Source organism: Colius striatus, chromosome 2, assembly GCF_028858725.1.
Source record: "Colius striatus isolate bColStr4 chromosome 2, bColStr4.1.hap1, whole genome shotgun sequence".
Taxonomy (NCBI): Eukaryota; Metazoa; Chordata; class Aves; order Coliiformes; family Coliidae; genus Colius; species Colius striatus.
In genome coordinates this window covers 72388345-72409300 of record NC_084760.1, presented here as the reverse complement: position 1 = coordinate 72409300, position 20956 = coordinate 72388345, and the positions used below count along the sequence as shown (strand labels likewise).

The 20956-nt window shown below is 43.3% G+C and overlaps 1 protein-coding gene across 1 annotated transcript; it reads left to right on the top strand.

Moving 5' to 3' along the window:
- The first annotated feature begins 10273 nt into the window (after positions 1–10273).
- On the top strand, positions 10274–11917 carry MAP1LC3C (microtubule associated protein 1 light chain 3 gamma). Its single transcript, XM_061989625.1, has 4 exons — positions 10274–10332; positions 10416–10471; positions 10610–10716; positions 11707–11917. Exons 1-4 carry the CDS (start codon positions 10275–10277, stop codon positions 11915–11917), a joined length of 432 nt encoding a protein of 143 aa, XP_061845609.1. The 5' UTR covers position 10274.
- Positions 11918–20956: the final 9039 nt, after the last annotated feature.

Sequence of the window (20956 nt, the reverse complement as noted above, 5' to 3'; positions counted from 1 at the left end):
AACTTAATTTTTTTATAATTAGACTTGCTTTTCTATGGTTTTGGGGTGTGGATCTGTCTAAGCCTCAGACATTTCTGCTGAAATCATTTCAAAGTGACTTCAAATCCTGTGAGACACAGTTTCTAAGTACCTAATGTGGGCACCCTAAGAGTCCAGATGTTTCTTAAGTGCAGAACAATATCCCAGTAGAGATCAGGCCTCTTTAGCATGCACCTGAAAGGAGGCTCTCCGAGGGTCCCAGCCACTCGAAAACTCTGCATTGCTCTCCTGGTAAGGCATGTTCTTAGCCCAAAAAGAGAGCTCATCTCTCTTGACCCTTCTATCAGGCATTCCAGCAAAATGACAACAAAGCTTCCAGCTTCATAGGGACATGTTAAGGCTATTTTTAAAATCCTCTGCTCTCTGTCAGTTATAACACCATTTCTGAAGGTTAAAATAGAATCCAGTTTCCAGCATCCACAAACCAAAACCCAATAGTTACTTTTGGCACTGTTTGACACATTCTTGGCAGTCTCAACAGAGAGGCCACGCACAGGCTGGACGTAAAGCCACTGACATCCTATCTGAAAACAACTTGTCCACGCTGGAGAAAATGCTTTCAAATCCTCTATTAAAGGAAAAGCTCTTCAAACAAAGTTACCATCATATATGGACAAAGTATAACTTTTAAATCCATTTTTGCAGAGCAGGGGATCCTGCTCCCTCTCACTAAAGCACAAGCACTGAGATCTGTACTCAGAACAGTAGTAGGAACACTAATAAAACCAGCAAGACAGAATGTGAATGTGCTACCAAATCGAACAGCAGACACATTAACAGAAGAGGGAAATCGCGTTCCCAGAATCCCAGCCCATACTAGCCATACAAAGAAAATCTAACAGATGCTCAATAAATTCTGATCAGTTAAATTTGGAGCTTTTTCTTGTCCTCAGGCCTTTGCAGTAACTGGTTCTGGTATGTATGTGAAGTACCAGTAGACCCTTATAATGAGTAAACATGTATATTCTCCTAAAAATGCCAATGATTCAGCAACAGCACTCAAACCAGGCTCAGCCCCACAGGAGGGCCTTGTTATCAAGAATCTCTGAACAGCGCTATTCAGTTACTGCTAGCAGTAAAGCAGCCACAACTACAGAAGATTAGGATACTTTACAAAGTGAAATCCATTACCTGAAACACTATACCTTAAGGGAAAACTAAGGTTTCTTGTGCACACAAAGGTACATTTTTTCAGTTTCACAAAAAGATGATCAAAGAAATTGGCTAGCAACAACATCAGTTGTGTTACTTCTTTAGATAGAAAACATAATTTATTGCATCTTAGCAATGATAACGGGGGCAGATGATGGGAAAGGAGGATCCAATGGTGTTTTTCCCTTTTTAGCATCTTTCTAGACTTTGAGCTCAGCCCCTGTGGGACTGAAAGCTGGTGAACCACTGGTATAGTAGGAAACAGAAAATCTAAAGTGTAACTTGCGGAGATCTGCAAGGTAGCTTATGCCAGCTTTCCTCAAAAGTGTCACAGATTATTTTTCTTTCACATACAGTTAGAATCTCCAAGTGGAGCAACACTTCCAGAAAATCATTGAGAATCTTGGGTCTGAAATTCTTCTCAAATGAAAAATGCCAAAACAGGATCACTTACCATGTGGAACAACTTGAAAACTGCCAAGGATACCTCACTATACATCAGCCTACTAGGCATTCTCAATATGGTTGAAAATTTAACAAATTAATTTTGAGAGAGTTCTTAAATCTTTAAATGGCAGATATAACACGAAAAGCACAATTAATGAATTTGGAACCAAAAATTAGCATAAAGAAAAGAGAATCATAGAATGGAATAATTTCAGCTGGATGAGACCTTTAAGATCATAGAGTCCAGCCTTTGTCCCAGCCCTATCAACCACTAGACCATTTCCTTAAGTGCAACATCCAACTGTCTCTTAAACACCTCCAGGGACGGTGACTCCACCACCTCCCTGGACAGCCCATTCCAATGCCTGACAACCCTTTCAGTAAAGAAATTCCTCCTCTTATTCAGTCTGAACCTTCCCTGGTGCAACTTGAGGCCATTTCCTCTTGTTCTATTGCTTGTTACTGAGGAGAACAGATTGACCCCTACCACACTACAACTTTCAGGCAGTAGTAGAGAGTGATCAGGTCTCCCCTGAGCCTTCTTTTCTCCAGGCTAAACAGCCTCAGATCCCTCAGCTGTTCCTCATAGGAGAAATGCCCCAAATCCTTTACTAGCTTGGTAGCCTGCCTCTGGGTCCTCTCCAGCACCTCAATGTCCTTCTTGTAGAGAGGAGCCTAAAACTGGACACAGTATTTGAGGTGCGGGCTCACCAGGGCCGAGTACAGGGGAATGATCACCTTCCTACTCCTGCTGGCAACACTGTTCCTGACACAGGCCAGGATGCCACTGGCCTTCTTGGCCACCTGGGCACACTGCTGGTTCATGTTGGTCTGTCAACCAACACTCCCAGGTCCACTCTCTGCCTGGCAGCTTTCCAGCCACTCCTCCCCAAACCTGTAGCACTCCTGGGTGTTGTTGTGGCCCAAGTGCAGGACCCTGCACTTGGCATTGTTGAAACTCATCACAATGAGCTGAAGACCACCAGGACAGTTACAAGTAAGGAAGAGATTAAATGAGTCTAAGTTTCTTTTGCAGAAGAGACATTTTAAGTTTAGAAACCCAAGCTCTGCTGTAAAACAGTCATGTAGTCTTTCATTTAAATATAACAGAATTCATTTCTAATCTTTGCGGCTACACCAAAAAGCCATCAGAGATGATATAGGTTCAATATAAGGATTAAAAAAAGAGAAGTCATAGAACAAAAAGTACCCATAAACACCAACCAATCAACCCAGTAATACCACTGGCAAGTTTTAAACTTATCTCAGCATTTTGAAGGGAGCTCAGTTTGTGATCTTAGTCTTATTAGGAGATGAGTTTAGACCATAAATCTGAGATAGAGAACTAAGCATCCCCTAAAATGTACAAAGAGTATAAAGACTTACAAATTTAGAAGGTTAGTTACTGTTGTAATTACACAATTACTTCAGGCTTACCTACAAGTGTGGGTTTGCTTCTGTGTCACAGGTAGAGAAACAGACACTTTCAGAGTTGCAGAAGGGAAGCAGGAGGCAAATGATTCACTACCTGTAACTAGCCATATTGAGGGAGCATACAAATTTTCAGATGGCTCTTTAAAACCCCATTAAATTGGCTCACTGAGTCTGACTGCCTGAAGGCTTTTCAAACCCTTCTTGACTGTTTTATTTTCACTTACAGACAACCCTCGTGAAAGCACGTATGTAAGATAACTATGTATAATACTGTAGAACTTCACAGGCTTTCCCAGTGTGACAAATAAGCCTTCATTTTGCCAAGTAGCATTTTTTCCCTAGAACATCATGCTGGAGTTTTTCTTCCTATTCAGTTAGGCTGCTTAAATAAATGTCTCAGTCCTTCTAGTGCTGTATTGTTCATATTTAAATTGTTAAGTCTACAGATAACCATTTTGTGCCTTCAGCACTTAATCCCTCAGCCTGTCTTGGTTATATATCCACTTGTGTTCAGGGTTCTTAAATGATGGATAAAATTAATAGCCAGACTGAAGCCTCATTTGCTACCCTGGAATTAACTCATTAGAACCTGCATACTGACTTATGAAGAAATATCAGTCTCAGTTTATGGCATAATAGAGTTCTCTTTGCCACGTAAGTAGAGCAAACTTCTTCCACTGGAACACAAATCACTTCTTGTGCCATCCACATTTTGACAGTTATTGAGTTTTCCTCTTGACTAAGTCCTTGGGTTTGCCTTCATGTCATGGTTTAGGCCCATCAGGGAACAAAGACCACAATTAGCCTCGAGTACAGAAGTGGCTGAGAATTGCTCAAGGGCAGGGAGAGCTTAATTGCCGCTTAAGGATCAGGACAAAACAGACCAGGCCACTCGGTTTGGGGAAGAAAACAGAAAATAATTTAATACAATATCAACTAAAACATACCCCCAAAACCCAAAACATAACCAAGATAAAACAACACAGAGTAATACAACAATGAAGAGTCCAACCAGCCTTTTTAAGAACACCTTCTTGCCACACCTCCCCTCTTCCCGGGCTCAGAGCCCTGATCCCGGGGTTTTTACCTTGTCCCCCCCGAACGGTTCGGGGGGGCAGGGAGTGGGGGTTTCAGTTAGTCTGTTCCCAATAGCTCCTGCCGTTTGTCCCTCCTCAGGACGGGTGAACTCCACACCAGTCCTCCCTGCAAGTCCGTGGGGTAACTCACACGCATGGCAGCCCACTTGTTCCAAAGGCTGCAGCTCCTCTCTGCCTCTCGTGTGGGGCTGCTCTGCGACGTGCAGGCTCTCCAGCACGGCCTGGGCCATGGCCGTCTCCCCACACAGTCCCTCGCCCATCTGGGCTCACTCACATGGAGCTGCTGGTAACTCTCGGTCCTACCATGGATCTCCATAGGTTGCAGTGGCACAGCTGCATTCTCACCACAGCTTGCAGAGGAGTCTCTGGTCTATTGCTTCTCCTTCCTTCCTCCTTCTCTGGCTGAAGGGTCCGCGTGGTCGCCTCCATCTTGTATCACTCTTACACCTCCTGACTCGCATTTCAAATTCCTGTCCCCTAAATAGTGCTGGCAGAGGTGCCAGATTGGCCCAGGCGGGCCGGAGGTGGGTGTGAACCCAGGAGCCGGGGGAGAGTCCGCAAACTCTTTACCGGGTCTTCACTGCAACCCACTCCCCCTGTTACTAAGCCAAAAGCTGCTCCTTGCTAAACCAGAACACTTCATTAGACATCGCACTGTTCAGCTAGCTTGGCAGAACAGGCTAACAAGCCTCAGCCCAGCTTCGAGCTGGGACCTCTGCCTTCTGAGCTCTGGCAGATAAAGCTTTGGTTATTTAAAATGCCGCTGCTCGCACCCTAATGATGCACTGGATGTTACTGTCCTGGTGGCAGGGCTGGCAGACGCAAACGGGTGCTCACACCATGCTGGCCTTGGACACTGAGCATCAAGCAGGTGCTTAGCTCTCAGACACTCACACAAGCTGCATCTGTGGGGAGGCAGCCTCCAGCTACCAGGAGGGCCAAGCAACCAGATGACTAGTTTTAAACTACCACAGCTTATATTCCCCAAGCTTAGGAATTGGAGCTCTTTGATCATTCCTTTTCCTTAAAGCTCACAGGGGTTTTAACCATGAGAGTAGGGGAGCACCAGAGAGCACTAAAGGCAGAATGCAGAGCAGTTACTAGATTTTAGATCAATGCTCCCTACAACAGGCAAAATCTTGGCTAGAGCCTCATAGCACTCACACATGCTATCCCAACCACTCTGATCTGATTATCTGAGTCCTCTGGTGCATGTGAGAAGCACTTGATCCTTAGCTCCGCATTACCTCACAGATCCACCTGAAAGCAGAGATGACCATTGCACAGTAATTGGAGAAAAGTAGATACCTGCTTTTGAGTATGTTTTGTGCCTTTGTGAGGGACCTGAGTGTTTGAAAGCACTGATGAAGAATAGGAGGAGACTAACACATTGATGCAAAAAACTCAGTGTCTTTTATAGAATCATAGAATGATAGGGGTTGGAAGGGACCTTTAGCGATCATCTAGTCCAACCCCCCTGCAGAAGCAGGGTCACCTAGATCAGGTCACATAGGAACATGTCCAGGTGGGTCTTGAAGACCTCCAAGGAAGGAGACTCCACAACCCCTCTGGGAAGCCTGTGACACTGCTCCATCACCCTCACAGTAAAATAGTTTTTTCTTATATTTAAGTGGAACTTCTTGTGTTTCAGCTTCATCCCATTACCCCTTGTCCTGTTGCTAGCTACTACAGAAAAAAGGGATGCCCCAACCTCCTGACACCCACCCTTTAGATATTTATAAATGTTAATAACATCTCCCCTCAGTTCCCACAGCCTTTCCTCATATGAAAGATGTTCCAGCCCTCTGATCATCTTGGTGACCCTGCACTGGACTCTCCCCAGTTCTGTCCCTCTTGAGCTGAGGAGCCCAGAACTGGACACAGGACTCCCGATGAGGCCTCACCAGGGCAGAGTAGAGGGGGAGAAGAACCTCCCTTCACCTGCTGGCCACACTTCTCTTGATGCATCCCAGGATGCCATTGGCCTTCTTGGCCACAAGGGCACATTTCTGGCTCATGGTTAGTTTATTATCAATCAGACTCCCAGGTCTCTCTCTGCAGAGCTGCTCTTCAGCAGGTCAACCCTCAGCCTGTACTGGTGCATGGGGCTGTTCTTCCTGAGGCACAGGACTCTGCACTTGTCCTTGTTGAACCTCATTAGATTCCTCTCTGTCCAACTCTCAAGCCGGTCAAGATCCCACTGAATGGCAGCACAGCCTTCTGGGGAATCAGCCAGTCCTCCCAGTTTGGTGCCATCAGCCAACTTGCTGAGGGTACACTCTGTGCCCTCATCCAGGTCGTCGATGAAGATGTTGAACAAGACTGGCCCCAGAACCGATCCCCGTGGAACCCATGGGCCTCCAACTCGATTCTGTGACATTTTATACCATCTTTTTGTTGTAATTACAGCTTATTATATCCAACCCAAGCCATAGATGATCACAGTTAACATCACTCAAAATTTCATACATGCTACAATAATGTAATTCAAAACTTCTGCTTCAGAGCAGGAAAGAACAGAGGAGAAATCAAAAAGCTGAAGGAGAATTTATCAATCAAAGAGATGTTTAGTGTTTCCTTCTAAGGAAATACTAAGTTACAGATACAATAGATAGCAATTGGACATATATACACAGCCACACCTGACAGGGTAACATTATGGTGACCCTATCTTTGTGATCTGTCAGGGCTAGACCCGTTTGGAGGCAACTTATCCCTCTCTGCTCAAGCACTCTGTACCTTATATCTCTTTTTTTTCTTGCAGCAGTTACTGGAAAGCTTGGAAAGTGTGATTTTGGCTGGCAGCATTCAGCTGTGTAAAGGCAGCTGGTTGGGAATTCTCTAGTTCTTAAATACAATCCCATATAAAATATGGGTGTTTATTTGTCTAGTTTGGGGCTTTATTTTTTAATAAATTCAGTAAGAGACAGAGTGGTCTTGTGATCAACTCAATGTATTTGTGCTCCAAAAAATGTGGAACCAGTTATCATTTGTACCGTAGCCTTCCTCATGAAATTGTGTTCAAAATGTTGCACGCATTCTTCGCATCTTGGCTTTTTGCAGCTGCTGTAATTATTTCTACCCCATTTTATCTTGTCTGGGAAAGTTAGATTTAAACTTCTCCAGCGCAGGCTTGTTTTTTTCCTGAGCTGATTATGTTTTTCTTAGTACAGAGAGGCTTCCATATCAACATAGACCTATATGATTTGAATGGCAATTAACTACCAAAGAACAATTTGAGGAAATGCACTTTTTCTACCTCTTCAGGCCTTTTCTCTAACACCGATAAAGACTTTTTTTCTGAGCAACGTGAGCATGAATAAAACAAATCTAAGAAAAAAGCCTTACATTAGAACCCATTCATCACTCTCCCACTGCTTCCCTACCCAACATCCAAGAAGTCCAGGAATGCGGGTTTTAAAAATGGAAGAAACAGGGTAGGCTGTTTAAAGTGTAAAATTAATTGGGAGGCAAAAATAGTCACATTTTAGGATAGACAATTCACATATCTTAGAAGTTTTGTGAAAGAAGCACCCCCTCAATCTTGGTCAGGAAGCAAAGCCCTCAGTCATTTGCTCAGTCCTTAGCTGACTCCTCCCCTGTGACAGTGTCACATATTGAGATTTCAGCCATACTTCTGGGACGGACTCTCTTCATATACTGTAATTCTATCTTTCACAGGAGCTTCCTCCTTTCTACTGAAACTAAAACTCTACAATAGAATACATAGAATAACAATTCCCTTTTGTCCTTTCATTCCTGTTTTGGTAGGGTCCTCTGAGTACTCCAATCTCTACATGAAATTACTCTACCAGTTCATTAATTATATGCATGACAGAAAAGCTTCTGAGTGAAAGAAGAAAGAAATAAATTCCACACTTGCCAGACCAAGTGCAGGTGCCATGCAGGCACATATTAGACACTTCCAGTGTCTCTACCTACAGAAAATGTAACACATTACATTATTAGTTAGCTCATGCTAACTAAAGCCTGGGTTTGCCCTCACTTTTAGCTCTCACAGACATAAGAGCTCTAACTGATCACCAGGTTCACCGGGAATTATTCTTCTTTGACATCCATTTTTCTCTCTAGCAACTGCTGCAAGAGCTTACAGTAATGCAAAGGAGCCTCTCTCTCTCTGGTAGCAGGACTGCTGATGTGTGTAAGGAGCAATGCTTTTGTACTCTGTGTGCAGTGAGAGGTGACGCAGAAAGCAGAGCTCTAGTATGAAAGGTTTCTTCTTCTCTACACACAGTGGATTACACATCTTTTTACTGCATTTGCTGGGCAGAAACCAACAGACATACAGAAGTGTATGGAAGAACTGTTCCTGAACAGCTTTGGGAAGCCCCACACTGACCACAACTCCCAAGACAAACTCTGATCTCCACACACCCTTTTGCCTCCCACAGGCTTTGTTCCTGTGCTGTATCTTAATTCTATGCTGTTTCTTTACAATTCTAGTTATTCTTCTGTTCCTTCATCTTCACGTGTATCACCAGACTGAGTTACAGCACTGTGCCACTTCTGTGGCATACATCCTCTCCACTGATGCTTCCCCAGTCTGTCATCTCACCTCTACTCAAAAGAACTTAGGCTAGACCCAGCTCTGTAAGGAAACGCTGGGGCTTACTTGCCATGATGCAGAGGGTCTGCTCATGAAGAGGAGCTGTATCCAAACCATTCCAGTGTAGGCTCAAGTCCTCTCTCCAAGTTCAGAGCTCTTGCTCATAAACCCCTAAAAGCAAGAATCTTGTCTTCTCTGAGCAATTACATTTGTAGTTCCACGTGAGGGAGCTTGTGCCCTGACTAAAGCTCATCACTTTCAGATCAAGATAAAGGGACAGCTCTGTAGCACTAAGGACTTCAGGCCTGGAAAGCCTGGTTGAAAATCGTGACATATGAGTACATAGCGCACACACTTTATTAAAGATGTTTCTTTTCAAAATTATCTTAGGTGCCAGTCATTAGGTGCCACTGCCTTGAAAAAGCAGTCAAACACGGAATTCATAAACAATAACTCCTAAACTTTAGAAACTGCCCTTAGCCTGGTAGATCAAATAAAATGACTATGCTTTAAAGGGATAAGCACAGCAAATGAGTGACAGGGATCAATTCCAGACATCCACTGAGATGACTGATGTACACAACAACCAATCCGAGGTTACCTCTACTCCTGAGCCCTTTCTGGCTGCAGAGCCATCTTGCAGCTGAAACAAAAGCAGGTGAGCAAGCAATCTGAAAGGTGGGGAAACTCTCGTAGTATTTGGAAAATATATGGACCTGAAGTCTGCTTGGAAATCCTTATATCAAGACCATGCCTTAATAACAAAAACAGAGTTAAAACTCACCTCCCAAGTCATTCACAAAATTAGTAATCTGCTAGACTGAAGAGATGAAAAAAAATCCCGGATTTAAGTTCGAGTTTTGTTGAAATTTCTTTCTAAAATGAAAGAAATAGTTTGAAAGCAATTGGTAAGTACCAAGAAAGTAATTGATCTTCTGGACTGGCCATCTGGAAAAGGAAGACAGGTGAAGACAGTCCAGCCTTGAGCTGCATCCTTCAACCATCCTATATGGGGGTCAAAGACTTCTCACAACGTATCACCTTTATCTCGCAGTTTGGAGAACGTGCACCAAAGAGTGGAAAGAATGGAAAAGACGCTGCAGGGACAGGCTGGAGAGCCGCACTTTCTCGTTCCCTTCGCGCCTCGTTGCAGAGGGGAAGAGGAAACCGTGCGAGGTGAGACGAGCCTGGAGTGCTGCGGTGGCTGCACCGGCTGCCAAGCAGGGCACTGCCTGGCCCGGCCTGGCGGGGGTCGGGTCGGGTCGGCTCGGGTCGGCTCGGGTCGGCTCGGGTCGGCTCGGGTCGGCTCGGCTCGGGTCGGCACGGCACGGCACGGCACGGCACGGCACGGCACGGCACGGCACGGCACGGCACGGCATTGCCCGCCCGGCGCGGCGGAGCTCGGCATCGCAGGGCCCGACGGGGCGGGGCGTGCCGCGGCCCTCATAAGCGGCGCGGGTGGGCGGCGGCGGCTGGTCGGTCGGTGGCTCGGGAGGATGCAGGCCGTGCCCGGGAGGATGCAGGCTGTGCCCGGGAAGATGCAGGCTGTGCCCGGGGCGCAGGCCGCCCGCCCGTTCAAGCTGAGGAAGAGTTTCGGTAGGGGTGCGGGGTAGCGCGGCGGCGCAGGGGGCAGCGGGGGAGCTGCGGGCGCAGGTAACCTTCTCCTCTCTCCCACGCAGCCACTCGGCTGGAAGAAGTGGCAGGAATCCGGGCCAAGTTCCCAACAAAAATACCGGTAAATCTCCGTTTTGTTTTCAGAAGTTGTTGTTTCTATTTAAAGGGAAAGGTTGGGAACCCCTCAAAAGCGCGGGAGGAGAGGGGAAAGGGACCTGGCTGTTTTAGGTTTTGCTAAGTATGAGTTTGATTCAAACAGGTGATTGTTGAGAGATACCACAGAGAGAAATACCTTCCTCTCTTGGACAAAACCAAGTTTCTTGTTCCCGAGGAGCTGACCATGACACAGTTCATAACCATCATCAGGTACCTGCGGGGCTGTGCTGCAGCGGGGCTTGCTGCTCTTCTCCAACCAGGTGTCTTTTCGTACTGTGCTGGAATGTCTTGCTTCGTCTGGTGGGGAGAAGGTTGAAGGTATTAGCAGTGGCATCCCTCTCTTGCAAGTGTTTAAAGAAAATAAACAGATGTTTTCTCAGGTGCATTTTGGGGGGAAAAAAAATGGTCTGTGCTTTTTGGATTAATAACATCTTCTCTCTTCCCGCTAACTGTAGTAAGCAAACACTATATCAGACTCCTGTTCCGCTTTCTTTTTGCTTGATGAACTTGATGCAGGGGCTCTGTGGTTCTGTTCTGCTTGTAGCTGTTACTGCCTTGCTCTCTTATTGCACCTTGCTGAGTTTGCTCATGTTCAAAGTCACTCTTAGGTGTGAAGTGAGCTTCTAAATTACTTTTAATAAAACACTATGGGGAATTTAAGGTATTAAGGTATTTAAGTATTTAAGGGTGTTCTCTAACACTGTGTGGGAGTTACATGCTTTCCAGCCCACTTTTTAAAGTATGGAAGAGATCTTTGTGGATCATAACTTCTGTAAAAGATGCGTTTGGCTCTTTGATAGCTTAGGTCCTCATCCTTATATGTAATGCTTTTGAAAAGGACTCTTGAAAGCAGACTTCTAGAAAGTGTAACAGACCATGCTGGAGTCATTGTAGCTTTACTGCAGAAGCTTTTGGTTTTGAGTCAGTACTTCTCCCTGGTAACTAGGACCTCAAAGCCCAGGCTCAGAAGCATTCATGGTCTAACAATGTAAACCTTTCCTCAGAGCACAAGCCTTTGATCCTCCAAACATACAGTTAACTTCCTGCTGATGAAGACGTTAAACCACATAATGATTTTACACAGCACTTCTTGTACATGGTTCATGCAACTGCTCTGTTTGATATACTTCATAGACTAAAGTTGAAACATTCTTAAATTTGCTAATGCTTAATCCTGTTTCTCCTCCCTTCTTCAATTAGAAGCAGGATGGCTCTAACTGCTACGCAAGCATTCTACCTGCTGGTAAACAACAAAAGCCTAGCCAGTATGTCCTTGACAATGGCTGAAGTGTACAGGGACTACAAAGATGAAGATGGCTTTGTGTATATGACATATGCGTCCCAGGAGATGTTTGGATGCTTTTTACCCACTGCCGAAGTGAAAACTATGGAATACCTTCAAAGAATTTAAGATTGGGTCCATGTGCTGCAGTGAAGCAGTTTGCTACAAATCATGCCGGTGACATGAACCTTGGAGATGCTCCTTCCAATATGAGTTTATCTCTGTAGTGGGGAGTTATGACCCAAAAGCTGGCGGGACCAGCTTAAGGCAGAAATGGTGGTACACTTTTCTTAGATAATAATTTGAATATATATTTTTATATCTGAAGACACTATGGGGTTTTTTTGGATCTGCACCTCCACATTTTTGCAATATTGGTCTTTGTTATGTAACCGATTTTTAAGGTATTCTCGAAGACTAAGAGTAAAATAAAGAAGCTTTTAAGTATTAAGTTGAATGTTAGTTTTAATCTGGGGAAAAAACTATAAAAATGTATCTAGAAGTAGGTCCCAGAATAAATCTGGGAATTTGAACTCAGTGCCTCTGAAGTGCAGCATTGCTTGCACAGCCACTGATTTTTTGAACAGAATAACAAAGCTGAAGTTGGGTCACACAGGTGCAAAACCATACCTATAAATGGTTTGTTAAGATAGATACCTGAGCTACAGGATTAAGCAGACTCTAGTAGTGCTAGAGCAGGCTTCAAATAGAGTGTAACACCTGAATAAGCTACTGTCAGCTGTTAAACACTGACTATAGGTAACTACTTCTTTAAATAGGCAAAACTCATTGCTAGTCAGCATAACCTAAATGCAGATAGCATGACTTGAACTGTAGCTTAATTGAATCTTCAAGAGTCTGTTCTTGCTAGCAAATTCTGCTGCTCTAGACTCTGTAGATAGACTGTCATATCCATCCTTTACAGACACCTGCTTGCCATGTCCCCCAAAGGGCTTCAGTGAGCCTTTGTTCAAGGAGGGATAGAGCTGTTTCATGTGCTTTGTGATTAAGAAGTATACGAGTGTCTCTAGAAAATGTCAAAATTATCATGTAGTGAGATGCTGACTTATCTTAACACAGACTTGATTTCTTCAACAAGTATTAAAGGAACACGTGACATGAGGCTTAGTCTGAAGTACAGCTCATACAGTCTTTCATGGTCTTCTCCTGTGTGAAGAATGTGTTAGAAAGTTGAAAAATGTTCTGATGGTGCATGATCAGCTTAAAACACCAAGTTGTTTAAAAATCTGTCTCATGGTTAATTAAGCAACCTCTGGCAGCCTTAGTTTAGAATGGGCAAATTGTTATAACATGATGCAAATATTCTGTTCAGTACCAAACTGATTTGCAGCATGATTAATGTAGGAATTACTGGAGAGCAAAGAAAGAAGTGTTGACACATAAGGAAGGAATGCGTGTGTAAGCTTTTTGCATTGCTTCTCTTTCACTAATAATCACTTGAACTTAAAGCTCTGAGCAAACCTGGGATTCAAGCCTCTCAGGGGGTTTAGAGGGATACCTGCTTTAGTGAAGGTGGTGTTTGCAAACTCATGTTTCTTGAGCTGAGGAACAAAGAAATCCTTGACCTACTGACTCAGTGGAAAGGCTAAGGCTATGTCAGCATAGGTTATGAAAACATGCGGGCTTTGGGATCCCAGCATCAGTTGCTTGGATAGATTTCACTTACGCTTGTAATGGAAAGAGTTTCCATTGCACAAACTGAACTCAAATAGTCATTTGTTACTGGCCCTCAGGGAAGCAGACACCTGTTTGGCACGAGCACCATGCTGAAATGTTGAACAGCTGTGGGAACCTTGGGGTGGGGGGAGAAAGGGTAAGTCTTGCTATGTTCAAGTGCTCTTGCCAGTCTTGAGAGCTGGGCTAATGTTTTGCTTCATTGGCTCCTCTGTCTTCCTTCCATGGTACATGAAGAGAAAAAGCACCACAGATTCTTGGCTGGAGCAATTTTATGTCTGACAGCCAACTTTCTTTGTTTTGTAACATAGTGGCTGAGGTGTAAGTGTTGATCCTGCCAGCATTCATTGACGTTAGGCCATGGTGTCAAACAGGCTGAGTCACAGATCCAGCCAAAAAGTTACAAAAGGAGAAGGTCAGTTGCAGGTAAAGAGTATCATTATAAACCTGTTTAAACTGGCCTGCTGAACCTAGAAAGAAGTCTTGTGAACTGGGAAAGCATCATCATTGGGTACTAGTAATAGACTTGCCTTTCAACTAGGTGTTAAAAGCAGATAGGATTAGCAATCAAAGACAGTTATCATGAATATCGAGTTGCTTTAGTGCAACTAGTAGCTTTGGATTCAACCTATTAACTCTTGAAGTGCAAGGAACAAGAATTAGAAAAGAAGCAAACTGAAAACCTTTCTTCTGACATAAGCAACTGAGAACTGCTTCCAATGTAGCTGCTGTTTGAAGGCTTAATATTTACTTGAGTGAATATCTATTGATTACAGACAGATGAGTATATTTTGCAATGAAGGACACCATGCTGTGGTAAATGTTATAGTTCTTCCCATTATACCCCCCAATGTAAAAAGAGGAGGTTACTTGTTTGTAAAAAGATCTTAATTTCTGAGTTATGATATGGACTTGCATTCTTTGATGTCAAAAATATCCACCAGAGAAAAGAATACCTTTTGAAGATAGTTCTGGTTCTGCCATAGACTCCCAACTAAATCCTGGAAGGTGCTCAGTGCTCTGGTTTCAAAGCACTTGTATATCTACATGCTCTGAATTAACTTCTTAGATTGACTGCACAGCATTATCTCTTCGTAAGACCAGGAACTGTGTTGCAGTTTTCACCGAGAGGGTTAAGTGTTGGAACGGGCTGCCCAGGGAGTGGTGGAGTCACCATCCCTGGAGATATTCGAGAGACACATAGATGAGGTGCTGAGGGATATGGTTTAGTTTAGTGATGGGCTTGGCAGTTAGGGGTTGGACTTGATGATCTTAAAGGTCTTTTCCAAATGTATTGTCTCTGTGTTTCTATGATTCCATCTTCAAATATAAACTCAATCAAACTGGAAAGACACTGAAAGTGTGGGATAAGGGTTGAAATTGCCCTTGAGGTCCTTTGGATTTTTTCTTTGTATTGTGTAAAATAGAGTACTGGATGAAATCATACAGGAAAATAAAATTAAGTTCTGCATTTTGTAACTTCACCAAGGTACTAAAGGTATAATATTGATAACCAGAAACACTGCTGGAGTTATTGAAAGAGAAATATTTGTTTTGTAAAAAAAAAAAATCTGAAGCTGCAACCTTGCTGCACAAAAATGATATTTTACTGAAACATGCCATTCATGTCTAATGGATGCCTGCATGGTGAGTGCTCTGGGAACAGGATCCTTTTCTTGTTTACAAGACCTGAGCAAACTTCACTCCTGAGGGGCATCCTTTGGACTGCATGCACTCTGAACGCTCATAAAGGCAACTGGAGAATAACACAGTAGCAGTTCAGAAAAACCACCCATAAGCTCTTGGGCTTGGGGAAAAAAAAAAAAGTCTTGCCACTGTAATTGAATTTCAAGTGAGTAGAAATCGTTTTTTTTCCTTTGTCTGCTAAGACTAGCTATTCATCCATCTGGACTTTCCTTGCTACAGCTGATGTCCTGCAGCCATCTACAAACACAGTAACCAACAGTGTACGGTGCTTTATGGAGTGCAAATTGACATTTGTTGCTGCAAAGCAAACATGATAACCTAAGCTTGGGCTTTAGCACCTAAGCAACAACAGGAGCTTTCCAAACTGTTTGGATTTAAAAATGACTTTACATCGTTATGTGGGTAGAAAAAATAAATGAATGAATGGAGATACTAATCTTCTTGTTCAAGTACTGCAGGCAATAAGTCTTGTGAGCTTAGATGGGCTTCTTATTGTTTTCCCATGCTAACTCCTTCCAGATGGTGGTAGCTTCAGGGTAAAAATATTTTGAAAGATACACTGTTAAACACAATGTGACAGCCTGTATCCTCCTCTTCAAATCTGGTGTTTTGTTTATGTAAGATACAGTGAATTAAGAAGATCACATGAAATAAGAGGCCAGAATACCACCTTCAGCATCATCTTTTATTGCTGCATTCCCTTCTCAAAAAAGCCCCTATAGAAACTATGAGGAGAGAACCAAGAGATCTCACCAGGAGATAAACTATTTTTAGAATACTGATTTTTAACTTACGCGCTATTGAATGGAGGTGGGGAGAGTCAGGTTTTCTGTGGAAAACTTCCAAGGGATCACTGAAAGGTATTTGAGAAATGCAATTTCATGTATATTACAGCTCAACCTTCTCACAAGGCTTCTAATGGCACACGATTCCCTCATGGATCACTATCCAGAAAGCTTTCTGGACAACTGTCTTGAATTTTAAAATATCTTGTACTGTAAATACAGTTGTGAATCAGCTGTTCACATTGTAGATAGAAAGAAAAAATGTATTGGTTTTCTGCTACTTGTTCCCATACAATCCACAACATGCAAAGGCAGTTCAGTCCTGTAAGAGATAACAACCTGACTAGAGAGGAACGTTTATGTCATTTTAATGAAGGTGGCTAACGCCCTTAATGCTCCTCTCCATAAAGTCATAATCATATCACTCTTTGCCTCTGGTTTTCCACCTGCTGCCTCTCTTGTGACCATAATGTTCCTATGGCACACAACTGTAGCAGCATAGCCCGAGAGGGTTTTGAAGAATATAGAGCAAGTATTGACGCCAGAGTTTGAAAAGCAGCACTATCCCTGCCCCCTTCCCCAGTGGCAGACCTTCAGGAGGAGGAAGCCTGCCCAGGTGGGTGCATGTGGAGTTTCCAGAGCAGACAGGGACTGACAAGGGGCTGCTCAGACCACTCAACACTTACATCATGTCCATCAGGGACTCTAAAGGGCTTTTATGAGGCTTCTTATGATCTGTTGCAGGGTGGGCTTGGCCAATGGAGTTTACTTTTGCAAATACTCCAAGATCCTGGCTTCACTTTCTAACAGAATGGTCTGGATCTTAATCAGACCTCCAGCCCAAACCTGTTATATGTCAGAAAAGTGAGAAGGCTGTCAATTGCATTGTCCTTGAGATGATGCAGAAGGAGCCAGGTTCATCTGCTGTTGACCAAGACACCCGCAGTAGACCTAAAGCTTATTTCCTGTTGTCAAGAACAGAGTCAAGACTTTTCAGCCTGCCAGGTGGATTTGCAGGGAAATCTTTAGTCAGCTAACCAGTGGGTGAGGAGAGGGGAGAGAGTGGGCCAGAGAGTTAAGCACACGTATCAGTGCTTCCACCCAAAGCAGCTGCAGCTACATTTTCTTTGCAAGCCTGCCTGTGACTGCCTGGAAAGCCTGAGACTCAGTGTGACCTCACTAAAGCAACTATTACACCCATTAGCTCACAAAAAGTTATGAGAATGAAAACACACACACACACACATGCTCACAGATGGAGAGTGGATATGGCCTTCTCCTGAATAAAAAGCAAACTTTGTCAATGGAAAAAAACACACAGAAGGGTGCTGAAAGGGAGCCACAGCAAGTAAAGAAATTCTATTCTTGGTGCTGGCACTACTTCACAGAGCAATTTGGCCCTTATTCTGAGAACCTAAAAACTTAATGTCAAACGCTGGATACAAATATGGTCTCTGTCTGACCATCCTCTCCTAAAATGCTGCATCTGTGGTCAAAAATTAAAAGTCAGCGATATGAGCGGCATATTTGAATGCTGACTGACTGAGGAATAGTAACTCATTTTCCAGCAGCTTGATGCATTAGTCATCAATAAAATTAAAGAACCATCAGTAGGAAAAACAGCTGCTGTACTGCAGGTGAGGGCAGGATCACTAGCTTAGTGCAGACACATCTGTACTGTCTAGACTGTCAGGGTAACCCATGCATTGCAGGGGTTGTAAAGATAATTTTGCTATTCAGAACCATTGGCTCTGTTATAAACCTGTCAAAACTGTCAAGAGAGGCCTCAGGAGAAATACTGCATTTTCCTAGGAGACAGCTGGATGTGGCTTAACCCTCAGCTCTTCCCAGCCATCCTCGTGCTCACTGAGTTTTCTTCCCTTTTTTTTGTTGGAAAGGGTCCAGGCCTTCTGTGTTTGCAGAACCTGGGTACAGATTCCAAGATTGTTGAAAACTATAAATAATCTGCCCTTAGTTGCCATGTAACAAAATTACATGAGAATTCACAGCTGCTCTGTTATTATAATTCAGCCTGTGTTGGAGCCACAAAATTTGGCTGTCTCAGTCTCTCTCAGGCTTCTAAGCCTCTGTCAGGTCTGGAGCAGCATCTTAAATGGAACAGCTGAGACTATTACTGGTATTTGGGTAGCTACTCCCTTCCAGTGAACGTGTGTGGTTCAGGCCGAAAAGGTGCTGCATTGTTTCTTGAATCAGATGAACAATTGTGTGGTTCAGCCTTGCTCAACAGTGTGAACTATTTTTGCTACAGGCACACCAAGATAGGTTAAGGTAGCAGCTTCATTTCGCACTCCAGTTTATCTGACTGATTTTTGCCACAGAAAGAGCAGGATGCTTCACATGAGCTTATCTAGTGGCAGGCTGGTGAGAGGGGACTGTCTCCAGGAAGGGATTGGTGCAGGGAGTGGTTTTTACAAGAGACTGATGGTGAAAATGTGACTGGTATAGGCTGATGTTGATGATGACATGGGTCTTCAGGCTAGGCCATGGCAGGACCTTACAGACTTCACATGGGGGATACCCTGTTATGATCCTCTTTTCTCATTGAAGAGGCTGAGCCAAACAGCCCACACTATGCACTCCCAGGAGTTCTCATCTCCCTCAACCCAGCACAGAATATTAATTTCCTGGAGCTGGAGGCTAGAGTGTTTGCAGGTAAAGTCCTGAGTGACAGTGGAGGTATATGAGTAAGGGGCTTAAACCCATCTCCCATACGAGACCCCCAACCTACCTTTCCTTTCTGAAAATAACTATCCAACTGCAAGATCTGTGAGAACTTTCAGTTTTACTAGTGGAAAATGTAGGAAAAAACACTGTAAAGTAAAAGAAGCAATTTCAGTTAGAACCTGGAGCATGCACTGAAATTACTGCCCAAGGCAATAAAAGCTGAGGAGCTAAAGCTACCATGTTACAGTTCATGAGAGGAAGCACTTTCCACCTCCTGTGGATGAGGAGAAGGAAAGGTCAAGCACTGTAGCAGACACAAATGGTTTTATGTTCAATTTTCTGGAAAGTTTTTCTTCAAAATGTGGTTTTGCCAAGTATCTTGTTTCCTGATTGAAACTGCTCCATTTTTTATCCTTTGAAATTAATTTTACTTATGCTGGTTTGTCAGGAGGGAAAATCCAAATCACAATTATTTTTATATGACAGAAAAGACGAATTAAAGAAGATACTTGTTAACTGTCCAGGTACAAGTGTGTCTGCCATAAAAATTTGCTATACATATGGGAACAGGCACAGAAAGGCTGAAACAGGGGTTATTCTATTCCAGATATGTCTCCTTGTTTTAGAGGATAGAGCCTTCTGCTAATTCTCAGTGTGTTTTGTATTTTTCAGGGTTTTTTTAGGGATATATTTTGGTTACACACTGGTGAGGCTGTTTTATGATCTTTTACTAGTGAACAATTTGCTAACTGCAGTACTACATAACAAGGTAGTGAGGAACTTGTATGTCTCATTACAGGAAATAGAGCATGGAAGTGCAGCAGGGAGCAGTTTGCCAGCACACAGAGGACCTATAACACTTGGTAGTGTTTTGCATGTGAGACATCCAGAGCTGGCTGACAGTAATTTTCAGAGTGGCCACCCTGCATGTGTTTTCATCAAAAAACAAGAAATGAGAAACTGAAGAAGGTGAACAGTTAGTGTAGAATATATATACTTCATCAAAATGTCTCTTGAAAAGTGCCATAAACAAGTCATCGGAGCTCCTGCAGGCTGAGACTGATGCCTTTTTCTGCCCTTAAATCATGTCTTGAAACAACAGTGACTTTAGGATCATAGCTTAGTATTCACATAGAGCTGAAGAAATATGTTTGGGTTCTCATTTGGAGGAATAAGCCTGTCTTAAAGTGAGTCTTGACTTTCTGCATTTCCTGTCTAACTTGTCTATTGAGTGATTAGATGACTACCGCATTTGGTGATTCCAGAAAAACCTTGGAAGGAGATTCAAATCATAAGCTCCCCTTCTACTTCCACAGCTTTCTAGAGTGCTTCATTTATGAAACACACAAAACCTACACACACACACACTATACTGCTGAAACACAGCCTCAAGTGAGAACTGGAATAGCCAAAAGTACACAGTTTCCATAACAAAAAGAGGAAAAGGGAAAAAAGAGATACATAACAATGAAGTGATGCTCTTATTATTGAAATTACCACTGGACTGAGCTTCAGGGTACCCTCCAACACTGTAGAGTGAGGATGAATGAGGATGAATGGCTGAAACACAGGAAAAATTCATCCCAATGTGGAGGTATGCAGTAAAAATCACACATCCCATTATTTTCTTGATGTAGCAGTCTACTGTTTGGTAGCTAAATCAAATACTTCTTTAACAAGTCATTACCTTGTAGTTCTCCTTGTACTTACACAGAGATATAGAAACTGGTCCTGCTCTGTGTAACTAGAGCCACCACTTAAATTGTAGTATTTGAGAAGGTTTGAATAGTTTATTTGAAAGCACTTTGGCAAACGCAAACTAGGAAAAACCCCAGCACCAAGCAATTTGCCAATTTATAGATTCACCAAAAAAAAGGTTTTGAGAGTAACTATGCCCATCAGCAGATTTATCTATGAATCTCAGCAGACTGGTACTGATGTAAGAAAATTCTACGTCAAGTTACCTTCACTAGGCTTATAAACAGAGGAGCAAGAGTACATAATATAACTTGTCTAATGCATGGACTGTGAAGCTCAATAGGCAATTGTTGGTAAACTCTTTGGAGGACATTACAGTCAAAATGAAGTTAAGATAGACATGCTGCAAACTGAATTTTTTAGGCAGTATGTATATATCTTCTCATTTTTTTAGGTAGAGCCTACCCTTCTGGAAATCTAATAACAAGCCTTTGGGTTTTGTGAGTGTTGTGGTTTGGCCCAGCTAGCACAGCAGCACCACCACAATCTTTTGCTCGGTGCCCCCATTCATCCCCACCCTCGTTAGGATGGTGGAGGC

Excerpts from the sequence above, each read along its gene's own strand:
- MAP1LC3C (XM_061989625.1), top strand. The coding sequence starts at position 10,275 with ATGCAGGCTGTGCCCGGGGCGCAGGCCGCCCGCCCGTTCAAGCTGAGG. Across the intron at positions 10,472-10,609 it reads AGTTCCCAACAAAAATACCG|GTGATTGTTGAGAGATACCA; the intron begins GTAAATCTCCGT and ends TGATTCAAACAG. Across the intron at positions 10,717-11,706 it reads CAGTTCATAACCATCATCAG|AAGCAGGATGGCTCTAACTG; the intron begins GTACCTGCGGGG and ends TTCTTCAATTAG.